Source organism: Pongo abelii, chromosome 14 (genome assembly GCF_028885655.2).
Source record: "Pongo abelii isolate AG06213 chromosome 14, NHGRI_mPonAbe1-v2.0_pri, whole genome shotgun sequence".
Lineage (NCBI taxonomy): Eukaryota > Metazoa > Chordata > Mammalia > Primates > Hominidae > Pongo > Pongo abelii.
Genome location: NC_071999.2, coordinates 108,855,897 through 108,880,899, shown reverse-complemented (window position 1 = coordinate 108,880,899; position 25,003 = coordinate 108,855,897). Strand labels below are relative to the sequence as shown.

Below are 25,003 nucleotides of genomic sequence, written 5' to 3'. Positions count from 1 at the left end.
AAAATTAGCCGGGTGTGGTGGCAGGCGCCTGTAGTGTAGTCCTAGCTACTAGGGAGGCTGAGGCGGGATAATGGCATCAACCCAGGAGGCAGAGCTTGCAGTGAGCCGAGATCTCGCCACTGCACTCCAGCCTGGGCGATACAGCAAGACTCCGTCTCAAAAAAAAAAAAAGTAGTACTTTAAAGAGGCAATAATTGAGACAGCAATTAGTATGATTTGCTAATAATACATATGGGTATTTATTAAAGTGATCTTTAAATCTGCCTGTAAAACAAGAAGTATCTGTAAGTTTAAGGAACAAATGGGCATTCTAGCCATAATTCCAAAGATTTAATTGTCTCTATTTTCTCCTTTATTGATATTGCCTTCTGAGAATGAGTCTCTCAGGTAAATTTGGTGATGTTTTTAAATACTCTTCAATTCCTCTTGATGGTGATTAAGGTTTCTTCTTTTAAAATAAACAATAGAGGATTCATCAACAGCAAGATCTACCTGCTACAAACCTGTTTCCAAGATTTTAAGACTAATTGTTTTTTAAAAAGGAAATCATGTTTCCCCCTACTCCCGCATATAAATATATATATAGGTTTATATATATACATATATATATATATGTATATATATGGTGCTAAAGAAGTTGCTTTTCTTTCTCTCAAGCAAAAGGGAAGGAAAATGAACATTCCTTTTGCAATGTCCTCCCTTAGGACATAAAACTTACAAGATCAGAACCCCCAAAGCAGAAGAAAAGTTGTAGGAAAAGGCAGCGTGTCTTCTAAATCTGGATACTGCGTGGAAAGCACAGGGTGTCTGCCTGGTGACTCCCAATGATTCCAGCCAATTTCACTTGGAGCTGCTTCTCTGTCTTGTGTGAGCAAGGCTAGGAAAGTCACTCAATCTGGAAAACGTTGCTTTGTTAGTATGAAGCCCAGTAAGCAAGTCAGGTGATTTCAGCATAAAAATAGATGTATACATCAATGGAACAGAGTCCAGAAATAGACTCACACATATATGGTTAACTGATTTTTGACAAAGATGCCAAAGTAATTCAATGGGAAAATATAGCTTTTTAAATTAGTGGTGTTCAAACAAATCGTATACACACACATACACACACACACACACACACGACCTTGACCCTTCTCTCATACTATACACAAAAATTAAATTGAAATGGATCACAGACCTAAACACAAGAACTAAAGCTATAACAACTGTAAAACTTCTGTAAGGAAACACAGGGTAAAACTTTTGTTACCTTCAGTTAGACAAAGATATCTTAGATATGATACCAAAAGTACAACTTGTAAATGAAAAAAATGCTGAGTTGGTCCTTATGAAAATTAAAAAGTTTTGCTCTTCAAAAGACTATTACACACACTGGGCCAGGTGCAGTGGCACGTGCCTGTAGTACCAGCTCCTCAGAAGGCTGAGCAGGAGGGTAACTTGAATCCAGGAATCTAGCTTGCGCAACATAGCAAGAAACACACTGGGAAAAAATATTTGCATAACACACATCTAAAAAACAGCTTGTATCCAAAACATATAAAAAACTCTCACAACTCAAGATAGACAATCCAACAACTGAAAAAATGGGCAAAATATCGGAATAGAAACTTTATCAAAGAAGATATACAAATGTCTAGTAAGTTCATTATTTACTGGAGAAATGCAAATTAAAATAAGATACTGTAACACAACCAGCAGAATGGCCAGTTAAAAAGGTGATATCATCAAGTGTTGTTGAGGATGTGCAAAGCTTGCAAGTCTCACACATTGCTAGTAGGAATGTCAAATGGTACATTTTGAAAATGGTCTGCTAGTTTCTTACAATGTAAAAAGAAATATACCATGTCTCAGCAATTTCATTCCTAGATATCTACACATTACTTGAAAAGATATGCCCATACAAAGACTTGTAAACAAACGTTTACAGTAGCACAGCAGCATTATTCCTAATAGCCTCAAATATGAACAATCTAAACATCCATCAACTGGTGAATGAACAAAATGTGGTACATCACACAACACAGTATACACAGCAGCAACAGGGAATGAACAGATACACCCAAAGTGGCTGAAACTCAAGAACATTACACTAGGCGAAAGAAGACACAAAAAATTATATATTGTGATTCCATGTATATGAAATTTCTACAAAAACTATAGGATTAGAAAGCAGTTCACTGGCTGTCTGAGGCTAGGGATGGGAATGGAGACTGGCTACAAATGAGCTTGAGGGAGTTCTTCCAGATGATTGGGAAGTGCTAAAAACCCAGATTGTGCTGATGGCTGCATTCCAGACATTAGACTGCACACTTGAAATGGTTAAACTTTATCGTATGTTCATTACACTTCAATAAAGCTGTTAAAAAACCCATGGTTTGTCCCAAATGTTATGCACATTTTCTTTCAAATCCTCTATCTTTCAAATATACTATGTAGAGGAATCTATTAAGAAAATTACAGCAATGAAACTTGTTCCTTTAAATGTCTTCTTAAAAACTTTTCACATTTCCAGGGCAAAGGAATATGATCATATGCTTATTTTCTAAATGAAGTGTCCTTTTAGAATGGCTGAATTATCTTTTTCTTTACACTATTACAGAAAATTTTAAATAGATGAAAGTAGACTAACTGTACATTTTAAATATGTGCAGTTTATTATATGGCAACTATAGCTCAATATTCTGCTAAATAAGTATATTTCAACTCACGGAAAACCGTGGTTAATCTAAACCATTCCTTTCTCTGCTCCCATATTAATTTGAATCAAATCAGACAAATCATTCCTTTTGTAAATTCAGCTTGTATCTGTACAAGATACGTAACCACAATACTATCACATCTAAAATATAATTTTATATTAAATAACATTATACATTAAAATATGTAGTGTTCAAATTTCCAATTGTCTCGTGTCATGACATTTATTTTTAGTTTCAATCAGAACCCAATCAGATCCAAATTTGATTAATTAGTATGTCTCTTAAATCTGATCCTCCTTTCATCTTGGTTTTTTGTAGAATTTCATACTACTGCATTATGCAGACTGCATCATTATAGTGTCCTTTAACTTGTTCCTCAATCCTCTGTTGTTTCTGTAAATTTCACATCTTAATGACTCAGGCTTGAAACCACCTAGCCCAAGCCCAGCTTAGATCTGCCAAATTCCAGGCAAGTTACACTTATTAGTGAAAATAAATTACTGTAGACAGATGAATTTTGAGGTAGCTTAACTTTTAAAATCACACATAAAATGAAATTACAAAATATATTTTCAGTTGCTTTGTATTCTATTTGCATTTTGGTAAGACCTGGCCGATTCTAGAGTGAATTTGGTTTACATGACTGGGTATGCAGGCAGCCCTAGCTGCACAGTGAAAACCTGACAGCGGGTACTGACACTGGAACTGTAGTTATACATGTTTGTCCCGCCACAGAACTCAGCTTGAATTCGTTACAAACTTGCCTGATGTTTGAAATCCTTTCACAAAAGCAGGGGTTTTAAATGAAACTAAAACAGTACATTTGCAGAACTGAGTGCAGAGGCATTCTGCAGCAAAGTGCTGGTAGGTACTGCACCATCACATCCTGACCTGGCTCTCTCAGGGCATCAGGAGGCAGGTAGAAATTCTGCTGATTGGGATGCCCAAAAACCCTTCATGTTAGAGCGTCACTTACATCTTCCTCTTCTGGTTTCCGGGATTTTACTTAGTCAGCTTCCCTTTTTCAGTTTACCACCCATGACTACCGATAAATTTTTCACCCCTTGGTTTGCTATGTTCAGACTCAGACTCATGAAATTCAGTTTCTCACTTTTTTATTCCTCAAAAAATTCTCTCCATTCAAGGTTTCCTCCCCTTCTTCTTTAGGGGAGATAGCAAGGATCCCTCTTATCTATTTCCCTATGAAGGCTTCTCTGACTTAGATCCTAAAGGGAAAGACAAAGACACATGTATTCTGAATGCTGGGTTGTTGGAAGGACAGAGAAGGAAACACAGTGGAGGCAAAGACTCAGTTAATTCAAATGAAATAATGTTTTAGTTGGAATAGACACACCGATTCAACACCATGATTTTCTTAAGGAGATTCATGGGGGTCAAGTGATTTGGCTTGTCAGTACTTGAGCCAGGATTAGACTGCAGAGACCCAGGCTGGGGCTTCCAGTCATCCAGTCCCTGCACATTTCATTAGAGCTGGGGGTGGAGGGAGAAAGGGTTTGAGATTTGTGGTGCCTAAGAAGAGAAACAGGTAAGGCTCTTCTGAGGTAAAGAGAAGTTCTCCCAGAAAGCAGGCTAACATGAGGAAGGAAAGAAATCCCATGAGATGGCAAAACTCCTCCCAGTAACAATTGAGAACTGCCTCTTATTATTGGAAAGGGGCCACAGAACCAGTATTGGGCACATACCCTGTACTGTCTCTAATGGTTCTTTAAAAAGTTATTTTCACCTAGTTTTTTCAATTGTTTTCAGTGGGTGTGCACAAACATTGGCTACTGTGACCAGAAACAGGAAAACTGCTTGACTTTTTGAAGTACCATCCTACTGTTTGTATTATTTTTAATGTAATCACATAGAAACAGTAATGATTTTACTGAGGACATCTTCTAGAGCTTACTTGGGTCCACTTGTCACCACAGAAATGCAGAATGAACCAGAAAGGAAACAGGAGCTAACATGGCAGCTTTATATAACTGCCTCCAGTTACAGGAGTCACAAATGAATAGGCATGGCTCTGTTCCAATAAAACTTTATTTACAAAAACAGGCAGCAGTCCAGTTTGGGTTAGAGGGCCAAACGTTACTGATTCCTGCTGTAGGTAGTACTTACCTGAAGTAGCAAAACCTGGGTTGTAAAGCAAGGTCTGTAATTAATTTCCAACAGTTGATCAGCAGTATAACCTTGGGAAGTCATCCTACCTTTACTGAGCTTCTCCATTCTCTTACTGGACTAAACCTATACAAATGGGGACCTGTATGTGTGTGCAGGTGAAAGTCCATGAATGTGTGAGAGACAACATGCAGGCAGCTTTCATGGATAGACTTTAGACCCTAGATAGCCCAGAAGTTGTGACCAATATGCTTATACATGTATTTATGTTTCTGATAAAGGCTCTAACACTTCATGAGATACAGCAAAAACAGTTGGGAGTGACTAAGGATTACTGGTAGTAATGTTAAGCAGCAGTAAATCTTAAGAGAACATGATAAAAAAAATCATACATACACACAATTTGCCATTAGATAAGGGATCGTAACTTTTCAATACTACTTTTGTCTGTTTACTTGGTGGAGGAATGACGAGAGATGCATGTGTAGTAGCCAAAGATAAAAATAATAAAAAGTTAGACGTGCACAAAAGTTAATCATACAAGAACTGGAAATATATTCAAATAATTTTAAGCCTATAAGAAACACTGTAAAATAGATTACCTTATGTTTAACTGTTTTTGTCTATGTATTTAATGTATTATTTCTGTTATAACCCCAAATTTTATTTATGAAAAATTAAGACCAACTTTAAGAAGCTTCAATATTCACTTTTATTATTTATAAAAAAAAAATTAAGGTACCAGAGTGCATATGGTGTACTGTGATCTTGGTTTTGCAAATTTATTCACGTGTTTTACATTATTTCAATTTTAATAAACATATGTGTATCTTTACAATACCTGATAAAGATTCAGCTGTCTGGCACTTACACATGTATTCATAGAGTTCATTCTGATGCTCTGAACTTCAAGAGGATGTGAAAATGACTTGCCTGTAATTACCCCAAGATGAAGATTTACTGAAGCAGTTATGCTCCAGCAATTGCCACTCATTTGTGCTGGTTCTATTTTTTCCCCTTAATTGAATGTAAACATTTGCCAAAAAAAAAAAAAAAAAAAGATTCTGGAAATGAAGTTCTGTTAGTTTTTAGTCCAATAAATAATTTTAGCTACGCTTAATGTAGCTTTTTTAAGGCCTTCATACAATTGAAAAAAATTAAAGTTGAGCATGTTAAAACCCTGTTCATTTATAAAATAAAAAATAGAACTTTACAGGTTTGCAGTTAAAAGTTACCTTCCAAAACCTATCATGCATGTCATAAGCTGCAACCCAACTCGAAGTCCTAGGTGCTGGCAGGCAGGGCACATCCCCGTGCCAGCAATCTGAGGCATTAAGAAAACACCATGATGTCAGAGGTCTAGATTTACATGTATTAAGCCACACGTCAGTGAATTCTCTGATAAATACATGTCATTTTAATAATCAGTATTGGATAGTGGATGAAAACATGCATTAGACTAAAAATGCCACAAATTTGTTTTTATATCCATTTACTATAAAACTTCCTTTTTTAAAATTTAAAGTCTTGTTTCCTATTTTAGAATACGCAATAATCGGGAGGATACATGATGGGGAGCCAGTTTTCAGTAAAAGATGCACAATGGGTCCATCCAAGTAACTTCATCAGCTACAACAAAATACAATAATAATTATTATAAAGGAAGTGACAGATTTTTAAGCTCAGTATTTAGAATAAATTCTGTATTAAATAGTAACAGTAAGGTAGTAGCATATAGAACCTTCCTTCCACCAACCGTCATCCACCCATTGATCCTCCTTCCCACCAACCAACTTTTCTTACTATCAACCAACTTTCCTACCAACCAACCTATTCTTCTCATCATTATCCCTACCAACTGTCCTTTTCCCTCTTTCCTATTAACCTGTGTTCCTCCCTTCTTCCTTCCAACTTACTTGTTCCTTTCCTTCCTACCAACCTAAGTTCCTTTCATTCATTTTTTCTGAGTAACTATCATGTCAAACACTGGGAAAACAGCACTAAACAAATTCACCTTCCACTTTCAGGAGAAACAAATAATAAGTAAATTAATAAATGAATAAACAAGTAATAAGATATTTACCAGGTATACAATAGAAATAATATTTGACACAACATAAACTAACTGGGGAGCTAGATGGTTAAGAAAGGATCTCCATGGAGGTGATACTTAAGTTGAGTTTGAATGACAAGAAATCTGTGTGAAAATCTGGGAAAGACATTCCATCCAGCCGGAGTAGTTAGTGCTAAGGTCCTTTGGTAGGAAAAGGTGTGGCTGTTTGTGCTAAGCAGAGACGCTGGTGTGGCAGAAGCAGAGTTTGTATGGGCAAGTGTGATATGAAATAAGTCTGGAGAGGTAGGCAGGGGCCTTATGGACCACTGGGGAGAGTTTGGATTTTATTCCAAATGTGATGGAGATTCAACAGCAGGTGTCAAAAGGTATCTTTTCCAGCTGCTGTGTGGAGAACAGGCAGCAGGGCGGGGCAGAGTGGAGGGCAGACAAGTTAAGAAACACTCCCTGATGTGAATATCGGCAGGGATCACTGGCTTTACAAACCTAAGTGCTCACAGATCAGATTCCACATGATGAGAACCACATCAGACATATCAACACCTGGCTCCAGAAAGAGTTCTCTTAATCTAGCCAAAGATCTGGAGGAGCTAATTTAAAATGTCTTACAATTTGGACTGACTGGTGAAGGTAAACAAAAAGCTCTAAGAGTAAATATGAATATAGCTTACTCTAATTATCAAACATTTTCAGAGGAACCTACTGATCAGTTTTACATCCAAAGGGTACGTTACATATAAAGTATAATTAACCTGGACTTGCCCTTTAGCTGAATCTGGCACCACCAAACTCCCCTGCCTTCACGTATCCTTTAGGCATAAACCAATTATGCATGTTCAAAGATGAGGTCAGACTAAAGTAACTTCTGTAGAATTCAGCTAAATTTTTTTACTTGACAACTAACTTGTGCAGAAAGCTCAACTATAGAATTTCTCTGCACATAATATTGTATATGGTAAGATAATTTTAAAAATGCCTACCATCTCAAATGAAGAATAAAATCAAATATAAACTCCAGAAGTTGAACGATTTTAGAGTTGAAGCAACGTGTCTTTAAAAGGAATTGTTTCCTTCATAAAGGAAAACTGGCTTCTACTGTTACAAAATTCAAAATGCATTTGCCCTTGTTGAAAACATTTGAGGCTAGTATCAGTTTTTTGGATAGCAGTGAAAGTGTTTTTAAAATTTAAATAGGTTATTGACTGTCTCTCATATATTTATTCTATAGTTCATATTACGCTAATTAGTGTAATAACTGGTCACAATAAAACCAGTATTGCTGTATCACAGTCCTAATCCTTTCTAGTTATCTTGTCACTATGCAGTATCAAAGTGATGCTTAACAGTGACATTTTAAATATCACTTACTTGAATACAATTTTTCCAGTTTTCTTTTGTTGGTTTTTCTTCCACAAGTTTAGTTGCAAATTTAAGGCCTCTCCCATACATTTTATTTACTAATGCATGTTTATATGCAAATGTCAAAACCTACAATGTAAAACATGATAAAGCTTGTTTATAAAATAATTTACATTTTAAGGCATTAGCTTTAACAATAAAATTAAGGCTTTAACAGAAGTGTAGCTTTTGAAATGAATATGGTACATCGAGTACATTTTTAAAAACTTTCAAAAAGAAAATTGGTGTCTTCAAAAGAGCTGAGTATTCCACAGAATGAATCATTTGTTTTTTTGGGAAGAAAACTAACATGAGAAATTATTAGCCGTGGAAATCCACTTAAAAATACCTCTTCATGCATAAGAAACCAGAGCTAACATAAATAATTACAAAGATGCAAATCAGGATAGAAATAAAAAATGCCAAAATTGCAAATGAGGATAGAAGTAAAAAAACAAGTATTAGATTATATAAACATGGTTTCTTCGGTACAAGTTTTTACCTGTAAGTATTGCATCTGTCAAATATACTTGTAATCATTTATATATATTTGTGGTCTCTACTTTGGAATGTGGAGAATGTACTCAAAGAAAATCCTATGACACTGATCTGTATTGTAAAGGCAACTAAAGTATTTAACAATTGTTGCCATAAACACAGTAAACACAGTAAACAGGTAATAGAATGCATAGCCCCTAATATAGTAGTAGTATTTCAAAAATAGAATGATCTATAACAATTTTATTATGATGTTCATCAAGTGTTTGTCAATCTCTGTTACATTCCTCAAAGACAGAAACCAGGTTCTTATTCATCTTTATGTTTCCAGTAGTAAGTAGTGTCTGGCACACAGGCCTTCAATAATTGTTTGCAATAACAGCAAATATTGCTGGAGACTTTGCATGTACTTAATACTCATTCATCAGAGCCTAAGGCAGGTCGTGTAGATAAGAAACTAAGGTATCAAAATTTAGTAAGTTGCCTAAGGTCATACATAAAAGTGGTAGAGGCAGGAGCCAAACTCAAGGGCTCTAATTTCAGATTCAAATTCCTGACCTCTGCTGCAATACTGGCTCCTTCAGTTTCCCAAATATAACTGAGTACCTTCTTTAAATGCACCACTGTACTGTGTTGGAAAAATCTGAAGCATATAAGAATTTTCTTCCCACTTCCAGGGTCCTTTACTGCAAATTACCAGTTAATTCTGAGAACAAGCACCTGTCTACTAAAACAAAATGATGGTCTGTGATAACCGAGGGGAATCCTACTGACTCCATTTACTTTATTTTCTTTATTTCCACAGGAAAAGAAGATTAATAACTTGTATAAATGCTATTGCAAGAATTGTAGTAGACAGCTAAAAGAGATTTAAAATGTTTTTGTAACCAAAATGCAAAAAAGTTCATCAACGATGCTTTTCCGAATTGGGTTTTAAAACTGATTAGCTACAAATCAAGATGATAATTACTTAGAAGTTCAAGAGTTTTGAGGAAAATAAGTAACATCTAAACTAACCAGTATGCCCCCTCAACCTGCCCCCAATCTCCTACCACCAACAAATTAGCATATAACTAGAGAAGGCGGGGGTCTGAAGGCATTTTCTAGAAGACTTTCTTAATTTAGCTACATACGTAACTGGTTTAACTAAAAGCCTACTACATATATTCTCAAACTGTTTTTAAAATTATCATGGTTTAACAGCCAGTTTGCAGGCCCATAAAATAATGTTTTTTAAAAAAAAGGTGAGACAAACATGAAGTACTAGGCTAAACATGTCATATTCAGAGCCCAGTGTAGCCTCTTTCCATTTATCTTCTTCCTCTTTTAACCAGCAATGGGGCACAAGAGAGGTCTGTGAGGTAACCCCAAGAACTTTGCTGAAACAAGAAGCAGAAAGGTTACCTTATTGTCAAAGAGATCAGTCCATTTAGTAGTTTCCCAAAACGTTTCTGCCAGAGAATCCAAAGGACTTTCTCCTTCCTCCTCCTTCCCTTCTGCATCAGTGGAAATGGCTCCATCTTGAGCCTGGGTGTGAAGAAGATGGTCTGCCAGGGCACAACCTTTCCTACAAAGGGCATCTACGAGGGTGGATTTTTGTTTGTCCATGTCACTGTAAAGCAAATTAAAAAATATTTCAGATATCAGTAAAATGTCTTTAAAAGTAAATTCTCATCTGAACTTAAATTCATGTATTCTTTTGCTTAAGATTTATAATGCAGAAATACTGTATATCCAAGTACATACAATTGTATTGTACATCAAAGAAGATGCCTTATTAATAAACATCAAATGAGCTACTATATTACACATATAGATTAAAAGAGTTAGGGTAGCTGCACCTTGTTGAAACAGAATGCCAGGAGCAACAGAGTTGAAAGGTTAATCACTATTCCAAATTTTTTTAGCTATATAACTCTTAATCAGGTAAATGACTTTTGAGTTTTCAGTTTTCTTATAAATAGTAATCATTACACATTTGTCTATGTGTATACCCAGAGGTTATGTCTTAAAACTTTCAGTTCATGACTAGGACAAATAAATGTAATGCTTTACTCTGAATGTGCCAGCAACTGTCTCAGCATTTTAACATGTTAATTCATTCACATTCAAAACAATTCTGAGTAAGAGACTATTAATTACTGCCATGTTGCAAAGGAAGAAACTGTGGCCCAAAGAGACTATGCAATTTGTTCAAGGTCCTCCAGTTAGGAAGTGGCAGAACCAGGATTCTAAGCTTAGCAGTAGAAATCTGTAATCTGTGCTCTTAATCACTAAGGCACATTGCCTTGATCCAGGGCAGACATCTTTGTTTTCTTCAATGCATTCCAAGTGCCTAGGACAATGCCAGGCACAGAATGGAAATGCAATAAATCATTCCTGAATGAAATACAACCACCACCTATACTCCAGGGAAAAGTGTTAGTCTCCAGAATGTGTGCTTACTTGAGGCATTCTGTCTAACTTATGTCAGATACACGTGAAAACAATGAGGACTAAAAGTATTGAGAAAATGATGATGATTGAGGCACTTAGCTGTGGAACAAACTAACAGCTAAGAGTGACTCTGAAAGACTCAGAGTGAAATGTGTAGCATGTGAAACCTGCCGGGACTGTACCATCAATAAGGATCCGCAGTAGGAAAGACAGCCATCAACCCAACAACTTGAAGGCTCAAGGGCTCACCCACATTAATCCTGCGCACCAAGGAGTCCTGTTAATCTAAGAGGCCGCATGTCAGGGAACATGAACGCTAAGTACCATGGAAAATGCTGCTGCTGAAACACTGCCCGAGACTGGGGTATTCTCAGAGGTTCAAAGCCCATTTGATCCTGTACCTTGAAAGTGAGCAGGGAGGCAATGTGGGTAGTAGAGCTGCTGAGAAATTCCTTCACACTGGCAGAGTTCATCAAAGAGGGCAATTACCAACCCCAATACATTTGCAATGTAAATGAAACTATGCCTAAAAGATCTCTCAGTGCTTCTCAGCACAGTGCTTCAAAGCTTGAAGAACCAACTTTACTGCCTTTTTGTAGAGATGTTTCTGGCTACTGCTTGTTTACACTGGAATTAAGAAGAAAAGGATTTACGAGTAGACTTTTGGGACTTCCAAGCTGTGGGGGATCTGCATGGCTTGCCATTGCCTGATCTACCTTCCTTCCCCCTCCTCTTAGATGCCAGGTGCCATCCTTAAATGTCTTCTCAGCAGTCCTTTGCTTATGCCTTCCAACAACCCAAGGTGTCGGGCACAACTACTATCCTGATTTTGTGAAGGAGAAAGGGGCTTGGAACAGCAATGGGTTGACAAGGCAGGTTTCCACACCCAGGCTGATACTTGTAGGAGATTGGTCAGGGTGGTGGGTAAAAGTTAGAGGGAAAGACGCAAACCTTCTTTGAAGGCCGTGAGGTTTTGCAAAAGCTTCGAAAGAGGATTTGGCTGAAGGCAGTCAAATTCTCTTATCTGGAGCCCGAGAGCAAACGGCAGATAACAATGGAATGTAAAGAAAGTTATCTGGATAAATTGGTTTACTCCTGTCCCCAAAACCCAACTTTTGATCATTCACAAGCAGGATTGCTTTCTACTTGGGGGGTCGACAATGTTTGTTACCCACAAATTGTGTTTGCTCCAAGCTTTTGTCATTAAATCTGTACTAAATAAATGCAAGCATCACCGGCTTAGGGGACTGCTAACTCTCTTCGGCCCCTAGTGACGGCAGTCCCTAGCCCGCTCTTTCACTGGATACCTGTGTCTGAGTACTCCTTTCCTTTCATCCGTCGCTCGGCCAGAGTCTGAGGGACAGACTTGGCAGGTGGTGCCCCATGAGAGGAACGCTGCAACGGATCACAATGGAACCCTCGAAAACGAAGGTGAAGAGACTGCGCAGTCAGTAAGTCACTGGTGCCCACTTGGGATTTCCAAGTTCGAGGGAATTGTTCAGGCTAGGGTTTCATCGTGGGACAACAGTTATCAGCTCAACAGCAACAGTATATAAAAGTATTGAAACAGCTGCTTAAAGCTAGTGGAGACTCCGTTTCGCAAGCTCAATTAAGGGACCTAATGCAAACTGTTGTTTCCCATAACCCATGGTTCCTCCTCCTCCTCCCTCAGCCCCGCTGTTACCAGGCAAAAATAACAAAGAGGAAACGGAGGTTTTGCCTGAGCCCCGTCCTCCAATAAATTGGAGAAAAGACAAGGAATATGCTACAGCTAAGGGACCCTGTCTTAGGCAAGCAGCATTAGAAAGGGAGCTCTTGGCCTGCCTGGTAACGCAAAATTGACAACACAATCAGGTGTATGAACCCGTTACTTTTAACGCTTATAAAGAGATAAGGAAAAGCATTAAAGAAAACGGAGCCGCTAGCCCATTTACAAGAGGGTTGAGGTCACTCTGCAGATCTCTTTCTAATAATGGCCACTGTTATTCCTCCCCTACCCCTGATGAGGCTCTCTCAAAATCTTATTTGGGTAGAACAGTGACCTTTAAAGGGAGAGAAATTACAAAGAGCCCATGAATTAGCTGAGGAACAATTAAAAGCCAGCCATATACAACTGTCAAACAGCCCTTGGAATTTGCCCATTTTCGTCAATCCCAAAAAGTCTGGCAAATGGAGACTTTTGCATGACTTATGGGCTATCAATGCTAATTTGCAACCTATGAGGCCCCTTCAACAGGGCCTCCCTTCCCCAGCGGCGATTCCTATAGTTTGACCTATAGTCTTATTGACTTAAAAGGCTGCTTTTATACTATTCCCCTTGCAGAACAGGACAGAGAAAAATTTGTGTTTAAAATACCAGTTACCAATAAAGGCCAGCTCGCCAATTTCATTGGAAAGTACTTCCTCAAGGAATACTGTGTCAGTATCATGTAAATCAGGCTTTGCTCCCCATTAGAAAAGACTTTCCTAATTGCAAGATTATTCATTTTATGGATGATATTTTACTAGCAGCTCCAACGGAGCCAGGACTTGTAAGTCTATATGCCTCTGTCGTAAAGAATACACAGTTAAGAGATTTAATCATAGCACCTGAAAAAGTACAATTGTCTTCTCCTTGGAAATATCTTGGACACATTCTAACTTACCTGTCAGTAAGACCTTAAAAAGTTAAATACTAGCAACTTACACATCTTAAATGATTATCAAAAATTACTAGGAGATATTAACTGGCTTCACCCTACCTTGGGCATAACTGATACATTACAAAACCTGTTTCTATCCTAAAGGGCAATACAGCCCTAGGCTTTCCCAGGTTATTTAACTCCTGCAGCAAAAAGGGAAATTGAGGAAATAGAGCATGTTATTTTTGAGAGGCAACTGGATGGCACAGACCCACGATATTCAATATTCAGTTCAATTGTCTGTTTATCCTACTAAGCATTCCCCAACAGGATTAACAGGACAGATGTCCCCAGGGCTATGCTTCCTAAAATGAGTTTTTTGCTCACATACCAGAACTAAAACTCTATCTCCCTATATCCAGCTAGTTAGTAAAATCATCTATTCAGGCCGCAGATGATGCAATCAGTTGCTAGGTTATGACCTTGATGTCATCGGAAGTCCTTTAAGTAAAAAGCAATTCAAAGCAGTCTTGCCCTTATCTCTAGACCTGCAAATAGCACTCTCTGATTACACAGGCCATATAGAGCATGCCCTTCCTGCTGATAAACTACTTCAGTTCTTATCTAGTACTCCTGTAGTTATGCCTACAAAAGTGGTTCACCCCCCCACCCCCACAATACCTAAGGCTTTAATGCTTTTTATTGAAGGCTCTGGTAAAAATGGAAAAGTGGCTATTTGGTGGAGACTGCACAATTCCCTCACTTGTTCTGGATTTACTAACATTCAAGAGAGCTGAGGTTGGAGCCTTAATACTGGCCCTGGAGACCTTTTCTGCTCAGCCAATCAATATGGTTAGTGACTCTGCTTACTCTGTTTATTTATTGCAGAACCTTGAAACAGCCCTTAGTAAGTCCACTCTCGAGCCCACCCTGTGTGCAGTTTTTCTTCGATTTCAGCAATCGGTGGATCAATGTACACATCCTATCTTTATTACACACATTTGGGCCCACAGCTCACTGCCTGGCCCCCTAGCTTATGGCAATGATCAAGCTGACCTGCAGGTTATGACATCACTGCTTGACCAAGCCACCCATTCGCACCAATGTTTCCACCAAAATTGGAGAAATTTATCTAAACAATTTCAGCTTACCCAAAGACTAAACAAATTATCCTGCAATGTCCAAATTGCCAGCTCACAGGCATGTCCCCTCCTTCAACAGGTGTTAACCCTAGAGAACTAGAACCTAATCAGTTATGGCAAACAGATGTTACACACGTCCCTAAATTTGGAAAACTAGGATATCTACATGCATCTGTTGATACCAATTCTCACCTAATTAGCATACATGCTCTTCCTGGAAAGTCTGCTCAATATGTTATTAAACATCTTCTTTTAACTTTTGCATTTATGGAGTGGACCACAAAAATTAAAACTGATAATGGTCCAGCTTATGCCAGCTCAAAATTTCAGCAATTTTGTCACATGTGGAACATCCAACATTCCACAGGCATCCCTCACAACCTCCAAGGACAGGCCACAGTAGAATGTGTCCAATCCGCCCTTAAAAATATGCTCAGAAAACAACAACAAAAAAGGGAATATGAGTAAGGACCCTGCAACACTACTGGCACAAGCCTTATTTACCCTTACTTTTTAAAATCTAAACGATAAATTTCAATCAGCTATAGAAGAGCACTTTGCTAAAACCTCTCAAGACATAAACCCTGCAGCTTTATGGAAAGATATAAACTAATGTATGGTGTGGTTCAAATGAATTGTTAACACTGGGAAGAAGACATGCTTGTGTTCACACCCCTTCAGGTCCTCTTTGGATTCCAGCATGAGGCATCAAACCATACCATAGCAAGGCTAGGACCCAACCCGGTACCAGAAATGAAAAAAATGACCCTGTGGGACCTATAGCCCTGGATGATGCGGCTTCTTCAGACGACACATGCCCCGGACATCACCTGGGAGATGCTGAAGAAGAAAACTCAGGAGGCTGAGCGAATCCTGCTCTGGACATAGACACCATTCACTCCAGATAATTTGTTCCTTGCTATGCTTTCTATTGTACACTGCAACTCTTGTAGGGTATTAACCCTTCTTATTCTCTCACTCTGCCTGCAACCCATACCTGCTACACTCTATTGGGCTCATCATTTAGATTTGCCTTTCTTCTGCCCTGTTACCTGGGCAGACACCACCTTCCCAGCCTCTAATAATGTAACTGCTTGGCTGGAAGGGGTTAACACACCCTCAGTGGGGTTCCTTAGTAACAGCACACATTGGACTGAGGTGCCAAGAAGCACTACATGTCACTCCTTGATTGGAAAAGAATGTTACTGATTATACTCATTTTGTCTTATGTTATTTAGTAATTCTAGGATGCAAAGCCGGAATACAAGCAGTAACCACTACGCCAGACAAACCGGTTGCTGCACACATCTGTACTCTTCAATCAATAAAACCTGATGCAAAAAAAACCAGAAAACGGGGAGATGTAGGAGATCGGTCAGGGTGGTGGGTAAAAGTTAGAGGGAAAGATGCAAACCCTCTTGGAAGGCTGGGAGGTTTTGCAAAAGCTTTGAAAGAGGATTTGGCTGAAGGCAGCCAAATTCTCTTAACTGGAGCCAGGGAGCAAAAGGCAGATAACAAGGATGTAAAGGAACTTATCTAGATAAATTTGTTTACTCCTGTCTCCAAAAACCAACCTTTGATCATTCGCGTGCAGGACTGCTCTCTACTTGGGGGTCGACAATGTTTATTACCCACAAACTGTGTTTGCTCCAAGCCTTTGTCATTAAATTTCTACTAAATAAATGTGAGCATCGCTGGCTCAGGGGGACTGCTAACTCTCTTCGGCCCTTAGTGCTGGCAGTCCCCTAGCCCACTCTTTCACTGGGTACCTGTGTCTGAGCACTCCTTTCATCCGTCGCTCGGCCAGAGTCTGCAGGGCAGACTCGGCAAATGCTGCCTGATGGATCCTGGCTGCCCAGAGAAGGGCTGGAATGATGCAGAAATCAGAAGGCAACCTGGGGGTGACATAGGTAATCTGCATTTGTCAGACCTGGGTTAAATTAGCTGTAAGATCCCTTTCTATTTTAGCATCCTCTGATCACGTAATCTAAATTCTACATATCTGGAGTATTCCTTTCCCCTCCTTAGGTTTTGTATTGACTGGCTGAGATTGAATACCTTTTTAGTACATGAGGCTTTTTCCACTCAGGAGAAAGTCAGCTTTTCTTTCTACAGGCTTTTACAATTTTAAATATTTATTTTAAAATACTTGTATTTCATTATCTCTTAATAATTTCCTATCTGGCAATTTCATCTTCTATATTAGATGATAAGTTTCCTAAGAGTAGAGACTATCTTGCTCATTTTTTAAGTCCTTGTCATTGATGCCTTACATGAAGTATCTGCTCAATAAAGACCTTGAAATCAAATCTAGTTAGGCATCCATCAAGATAATAGCTACATTTTAGGAAGCAACTTAATTGGAATCAGTATTTTAATGCCTAAATAAGTGCAGTTTAAATCTAACTAAAACATGATATTAACAAAAAGTTAATATCATTTTTAAGATTAGAAAATGGCATTTTACAATTTTTGATGTTAGTGATTTAAGAGAAAGCAATTTTGCATGGAAATGAGAAATTAATGCTTAAGTTGGCTGCTACTTGCCCATAGATGACATCTGTACGAAATGTTTAGTATTTCCTGATAGCATCTTGTATAATATTTCAACTCTGAATATTGTCTTCTGTCCAAACACAACCTGGTCAGAGTCTATTTCAGTCAGGCCAAAGCAAAGGCCTGGAGAGAAATAGAAATTCTTTAATTACAAGGATAAACAAGTTGACCCAGTGTTGCTAAAAACTTAAAGCAGCTCCACTCTTAGCATTTTTACAAAGTTTTATGGCTTCTTTCTAGTTTTATCCCAGCTTATTTCCAATAGTCATGATAGTCAGTGTCTAGTAATCTCCAAAGAGTAGAAACTAAAAAAAGAAAAAAAAAAAAAATGAGATTAAAAACAGTGATAAAAAAAGACCAATAAGAAAACAAAACTAATATTGTATTAGTTTATGGCTCACTGTTATCTGAGATTGAGTTTCCTCTGTGGATGGTAAAACTGAGAAAACCATATGTGTTATTTCAAGTAACACCCAAGTTTGAGAAAATCATATTTTCACAAAATGTAAAAAATAACAAAAGCTAGAAAGTATATGGGATAGTTAATGTCAGGGGCTGCAGACAGCTCAAAGAAGACTCAAAATGGGCCATTCTTTTCAGCAACTGGTTATCACTGGTGATCTGTGGGAGACAGTTTTAAAGTGACCAAGGCCAACCTTCTCTTGTAATAAGATTAACAATGATCACCCTGAGACAGAAAGGAACACAATGAGGATGGGTGGGAGGCAGACGATGCTCCTTTTTCTGTGAGATAATAATGAGTTATGTTAACCTTCTCAAGAAGGGAGTAAGAATATACAGAGAAAAGAAAGGGCATTGGCTGTGGAGGCAGACCCTGATTTGACTATGTGCTTTCCAACTTCCTAGCAGTGGCACCTGGGCCAAGTCATCTAAACTCTCTGAACTTCAGTCTTCTCTTCCTTAAAAGGGGGATACAAAGGCCCCTGCCTTCCATGTTGTTTGGAAGACTAAATTTAAATAAAACAATGTATTTAAAATGCCCTCAATAGTCCCTTATACATAATCGGCACTTAATAAATGGTGGCTGTATTTTCTATTATTATTAACAACAACAACAAAACGGCAATGTTTTGAGACTATTCTTTTGAAAAATATGAAAACGTAATAATAGTGGCCAAAGAACCAATTTTAAATATATTCTATCCCACTTGAAAATTATTGCTTCTAAGATTCATAAGATCCTATAGTATCAATATAAATGATATAATGGAAAGAATTCTAGCAGTTTGGAATCCAAGTATTTTATGTAGAAAAAAATACTGACTGAAACTGAGAAAATTTTTAAGGAAAATTTAGTATTTTCAGGCAGCCTGAATAGTTTTGGTTTATTAGTTATAATAACCACAAAAGAACCAGGCTATTTCTACCTAGTTAATGATCCCGTAAGTCAAAAATAAACAAAAGTGATAAACAAGTAACTGACACTGGGAGAGCTACCATGAGGTGATGGTATAAGGGTTCATGGAAGGGTGAAAGTGACCGAACGGCAGCTTGGTTCAGAGTCACTGGACCATTAATTACACCAACATATGGAAATCACACTTGCATGGAAGGAACCATACCAACCACTCATAAACCCAGGGAAGCTTCTCTATTTACACACAGCATTAGGTTTTATAAAGGCAAAACTATAAATTCTCTCCTTCTATTCTCCCTAAGTAATACTATAAAACCAGTTTCATAAAAGTTGCCAGATGGTTTTAACCTAATTTTATTATCATTTATTTCACTACAAACCACATATTAGGTTTTTCATGTAATTATTACAAACCAAATATTAGGTTTTTCATGTTATTAGACAATAAACATTTAAAAAATTGTTTTATAGAGTGTTAATTTTTGTCTTCCTGATATGGTCCAATTCACATAAACCCTCAAGTGGTTGGACTGCTTGATCACAGATATTCAAATCCCTCTACCTTGACAGCACTTAACGGTAGAGAAGGCAAACTACTTTTCTTGGGCTTACTCTTAAAAAGACTGGACAAAATTATTTTAAAATTTCTAAGGAGGGAGTATCCAAATAGTGATAATTCCCATTATAAGGATATAACAAACATCAGAAAAGCAATATCCTCTATAATATTAGTCCCTACTTTTTAAACAAGTTAACTGGGAAATGAGATGCAAGAAAGATTATTTACTGGTTAGGTACTTTTTTATAGTAGCTGCATCAGGCCTGGGATCAGTCTTCATTGCAATATAAACTGCTAGGGCTGTTTGATCTATATGAGAAATAACAGCATTTGCCGCATCAACAATTTCATTAAGTCTTTTCATTCGTTCCTGGAGAGGAAAAAAGAAATAATAAAAAATAGGTATATCAATCAGTATACGAAAGCAATTTCACTTCTGCTGTCTCAACCATGAGAGCTACAACTGCAGTGTGAGTAAACTATGTAATTGACTTGTAGCCCAGGGGCTCCCTGCTATCTCCTACTGTGATTTTTCTAATTGCTGGTATCTCTATAAAACTTGAGCTCAGATGTATAATAAAAATACCTTATTTACATTCCCTGCTGGAGTACAATGGTGAGAGTAAGCAAAATATAAACTTCATAAAAATGTAGTTTTTTTTTTTTTAACAAAGGTAACTCCTTTTCTGTATTTCTTAAGATTCTAGAAATGTGATTGGCTATTGTCATTACTCTAGCTGCACACTACCTGAACACAGGAAAAAAAAAAGCAAGCCCTAGCTGATGAAACCAGTTCTTTCTGATCCATCATGAAAAACACGAAGATGAGAGTAAACATTATAATCAACAGTCTAACTGTGATTACCATGATGTTCCCAACAATTTGCTTCTTTCTTGTTAAAGTCTTTTAAGAAATCTCCTTTAAATATCCTCTGGTTCACTCTAAACCCTTGATGATTTTTAACTGATTAGGACAGCACTTTCCCACTGCTTTGATGAATAATGAGAACTGGAACATGTCATGACAGACTAGAACTATGGCCAACTCTCACAAATGAGAATCATTAACAAAGTTAATGCAAAGTAGGAATTCTTTCAGTGAAGGTGTTCAGATTTCCATCTGGCCAGGATAACTACATTCTGCCCCTCGCCCTTTAGGTTAAGGTCATGAAAGCAATCGTTAGGGTATCTTCTCTATTACTAATCTCATTGACCAAGCATGAGCAAGAATCCTACACTAAACTCACGGTAGTGGCTAGGTCTTACAATAACCTTCATGAAAACAGCTTAACACAACATTCAATTTGAGAAAACATGTTTTAGTTAGCAAGAACAGAAGAGAAAGATAATGCACTTTTCCTCAAAACACAAACCTTATATAATTACAAACAAAATAAGATATATTAGAATGAACATATCTAACCTTTTCAGCATCCAATTGATGAAGTCGTGCAACATACAGAGGAAGATAATTAGGATATGTTTCTTTCAATTCGTTATAAATGTCACTAGAATCCAGCCTATGTACGTAAGAAGGAGAGAAATATTTACTTTTTTCTTTTAAAAAGAGTATTTCTGCCTTCTCTATTATTTAACATTGTTTGGAAGTTTAAGCCAATAAAATAAGACATTAATTTGAAATACAAGTATAGTCATTGACAAGGATTATCATTATTGGCAGGTAGTATAAATGGTTAACTAGAAAACAAAAATAAATCAAACTGGGCTGGGCATGGTGGCTCACACCTGTAATCCCAGCACTTTGGGAGGCCAATGCGGGTGGATCACAAGGTCAAGAGATCAAGACCATCCTGCCCAACATGGTGAAACCCCGTCTCTACTAAAAATACAAAAATTAGCTGGGGGTGGTGGCACATGCCTGTAGTCCCAGCTACTTGGGAGGCTGAGGCAGGAGAATCGCTTGAACCTGGGAGGCGGAGGTTGCAGTGAGCCAAGATCGAACCACTGCACTCCAGCCTGGTGACAGAGTGAGACTCCATCTCAAAAAAAAAAAAAAAAAACCACAAAAACAAAAAATAAAATAAATAAATAAATAAACTGAAAATTATTTCAATTAAGAGTTCAATAAGATATCCAAATAAAAATATGCATCAATAGCTTTCTTACATACCAGCTATTATATTCATTTAAAAGGAAGAAAAGCACATTCACAAATAGTTAGAAAGATTAAAAGATTTAAAAATGTCTCAGATCTATTAAACTTTTCTGAAAATTCTAGAAAAAATAAAAATTTAAACTTTTCTGAAAATTCTAAAGTCTTGAATGAATAAAGAGTTATTCTATGTTCCCTGATGCAGAGGCTGAATAAAATTCCCCATTCCACCTGATTATATGTATCAGGATAAAAACAAATTAATATACAAACTAGCACCAGAAGTGGGTAACTTACATTAAAGTCACTTAATATATTAACAAAACTGCACAATAGTATAAAAATAAGGTTGACCGGGATTTTGATACTATAACTATAACTAACTTTCTATGAAAATAAATTTAACTTGTAGACAACAAAATTTACACTAATTCTTAGTACAAAAAAAATTAAGTCCTGTTTTTCTCTTTTCCCTAACAATTATCCAAGGGCAAAATCAACACTTTCATTTTACATTTTAAAACTACTGCACTTTAATTATAAATTTTTTTTTTCCAAAAAACGTTTTTTCCAAAAAACGTTTCCAAAAAAGGTTTTTTAAGTTTTGCTAGGGAATGCTAATAATTTTTTGCTGTTTTCTTCTAAAACACCTATTAGGTAAACAACCTTTTCAGTTTTTTCTCCATACAATTTTCCCATTTTAAGTGTGAATTTCAATGGTTTCTAGCATAGTAACAGATATATGTAACTACCACAACAGTCAACTTTAAAACACTTTTCATCAATACAAAAAGAAACCGCCATACCCTTTTGCTATCAGACCTCCCCAGCCTCCCCAGCACTAAGCAACCACTAACCTACTTTCTGTCTCTATAGATTTCCTCATTCTGGACATTTAATATGAATAGAATCATATAATACATGGTCTTTTTGTGACTGGCTACTACCACTTAACATACTATTTTCAAGGTTCATTCATATTGGAGCACGTATTAATCCTATTCATGGCTGAAGAGGAATCCCCGTATGGATACACCACATTTTGTCTGTCCATTCACCAGTTGATGGGACATTCCAGTTTTGGCCATTATGAATAATGCTGCTATAAACTGTCATGAACATGTTTTTGTGCGAATATAGGTTTTTATTTTTCTTGGGTATATACCTGGGAGTGGAACTGCTGGGCCATATGGAAACTAAGTTTAATCATTTGAAGAGCAGTCAGACTGTTTTCCAAAAAGTCTGCATCATTTTTGTATTCTTACCATCAGTGTCTGAGGATTCTGCTTTGTCCACATACTTGCCAAAACTCATCATCTGACTTTATGATTCTAGCCATCCTAGTAAGTGTGAAGTTGTATTTCATTGTGATTTTGATGTGCATTTCCCTGAAGACTAACAATTTTGAGCATTTTTTCATACACTTACTGGTCATTTGTATATCTTTACAGAAACATCTATTCAGATTCTTCACCCATTTAAAAAATTGGGCCATTTGCCTTTGTATTATGAAATTGTAAGAATTATTTATATATTCTGGGGGCTGGGTGTGGAGGTGGCTCATGCCTGTAATCCCAACACTATAGGAAGCTGAAGTAGGAGGATTACTTGAGGCCGAGGGGGGGGGTCCAGACTAGCCTGGGCAACATAGTGAGATCTCATCCCTTAAAAAAATTAGCTGGGCGTGGTGGCATGCACTTGTAGTCCTAGCTACTTGGGAGGCTGAAGTGGGAAGATCCCTTGAGCCCAGGGGTTCAAGGCTGCAGTGAGCTATGATCGTGCCACTGCAGTCCAGGCCGGGGTGACAGAGTGAGAGAGACCCTGTCTCAAAATAAAAAAAAAAAAGGTTAGTGTTCTTTATATATTCTGCATACAAGCTCCTTAAAAATATGTAACTTGCAAATAGGCCGTTCTTTTCACTTTCTTGATGCTATGCTAAAAGCACAAAAGCTTTTAATCTTGATTAAGTCCAAATTATCTATTTTTTTTCTTATGTGACTTATGCTTTTGGTATCTTTAAAAATCTTTTGCCAAACGTAAGGTCATGAAAGTTTACCACTATGTCCTCATTGAGGAGTTTTGTAGTTTCAGCTCTTTGATACATTTTGAGTTAACTTGTATGTATGATGTGAGGCAAGGGTCCAACTTCATTCTTTTTCCATATGGCTATCCAGTCCCAGCACCCTTTGCTGCAAATACTATTCTTTCCTCATTAAATGGTCTTTGCATCAGCACCCTTGCCAAAAATAAAAATTAGCTGACCATAGTCACATGGTTTTATTTCTGGACTCTTAATTCTATTCCACTGATCTATGTATGTCTTACCCTTGTGCCAGTATAACACTGTCTTGTTTACTGTTGCTTTCTATTTAAGTTTTGGAATCAGGAAGTGTGAGCCCAACTTTGTTCTTCATTTTCAAGACTGTCTGGCTATTCTGAGTCTCAGGGAATCACATATGACTTTTAGAATCCGCTTGTTAATTTCTATAAAAGGATTCTGATGGGGATTCAACTGAATCATTCGATCAATATGAAGAATAGTGTAATGATATTAAGTCTTCTAGTCCACAGACAAGGAATATCTTTTCCATTTACTCAGGTCTTTTAAATTTCTTTCAACAATTGTTTTGTAGTTTTGACGTATAATTCTTACATCTCTTTTGTTAAACATGTTCCTACACATTTTATTTTTTTCAATGTTACTGTAAATGGGATTCTCTTAATTTCCTGTAAACTTTAAATTATTGATATATTTGGACTTAGGTCTTCGATTTTATTTTTTGTTTTTGATGTATCCTGTCTTTTTTTGTTCCACTGTTCCTCCTTTACAGCTTTCTTTTGTATTAAGTGAATATTTTTAAATGAACATTTAAATTTATTTAATGATTTTTTTCAAGTTCATTTTTAGTTTTTTTTTAGTGGTTGCTCTAAGGCTTACCATATACATCTTAACTTATAAGAATCAGCTTCAGATTTTTCCTAGCTTAATTTCAGTGAGATACAGAAATGTTATCCCTTTATAACTCTATTCCCCTCTTCTTCCTTCTGTAGTATTATTCTATCTGTTGTATCTATTACTGTAATACACCAATTAATTGTTATAATTATTTTACTATCTGCAGTCATTTCTTTAGCCCAATACAGTTTTGCTCCTTTGTGCTATTAGCAAACATATATTACAGAATATTACATTTAAATATTACATAGGCCTAATATATACACAATATTTATAGAACTGCTTTTTAAATTAGTTAACAGGAAAAAAATGATAACTTTATGCTGTCTTTTATAATTCCATAATAATTAACTTTACCAGTGTTTCTTTCCCCACTCTCACCAATGTGGATTCAAATTACTGCCAGAGATCACCTGCTTTCAGGCTGAATAACTTTCTTTTAGTAC

The 25,003-nt window shown here is 37.0% G+C and overlaps 1 protein-coding gene across 7 annotated transcripts in view; it reads right to left on the bottom strand.

Annotated features, from left to right (window-relative positions):
• Window positions 1–5,517: 5,517 nt before the first annotated feature.
• Window positions 5,518–25,003, bottom strand: part of TPP2 (tripeptidyl peptidase 2) — an 81,876-nt gene continuing 62,390 nt past the window's right edge. For 2 of the 7 annotated variants that reach the window (XM_054528669.2, XM_054528670.2), the window contains 6 exons: window positions 20,912–21,008; window positions 19,728–19,858; window positions 16,765–16,890; window positions 10,201–10,408; window positions 8,269–8,388; window positions 5,518–6,458 (listed from right to left, as the gene is read on the bottom strand). In XM_054528669.2, the coding sequence (XP_054384644.1) occupies window positions 6,369–6,458; window positions 8,269–8,388; window positions 10,201–10,408; window positions 16,765–16,890; window positions 19,728–19,858; window positions 20,912–21,008 (772 nt within the window). In that variant the 3' untranslated portion in view covers window positions 5,518–6,368. Of the gene's footprint in view, window positions 6,459–8,268; window positions 8,389–10,198; window positions 10,409–16,764; window positions 16,891–17,475; window positions 17,857–19,716; window positions 19,859–20,911; window positions 21,009–25,003 lie in introns of those variants that run through there. The other 5 variants (XM_009248763.4, NM_001372242.1, XR_002917261.3 and 2 more) reach the window with 5 other exon arrangements.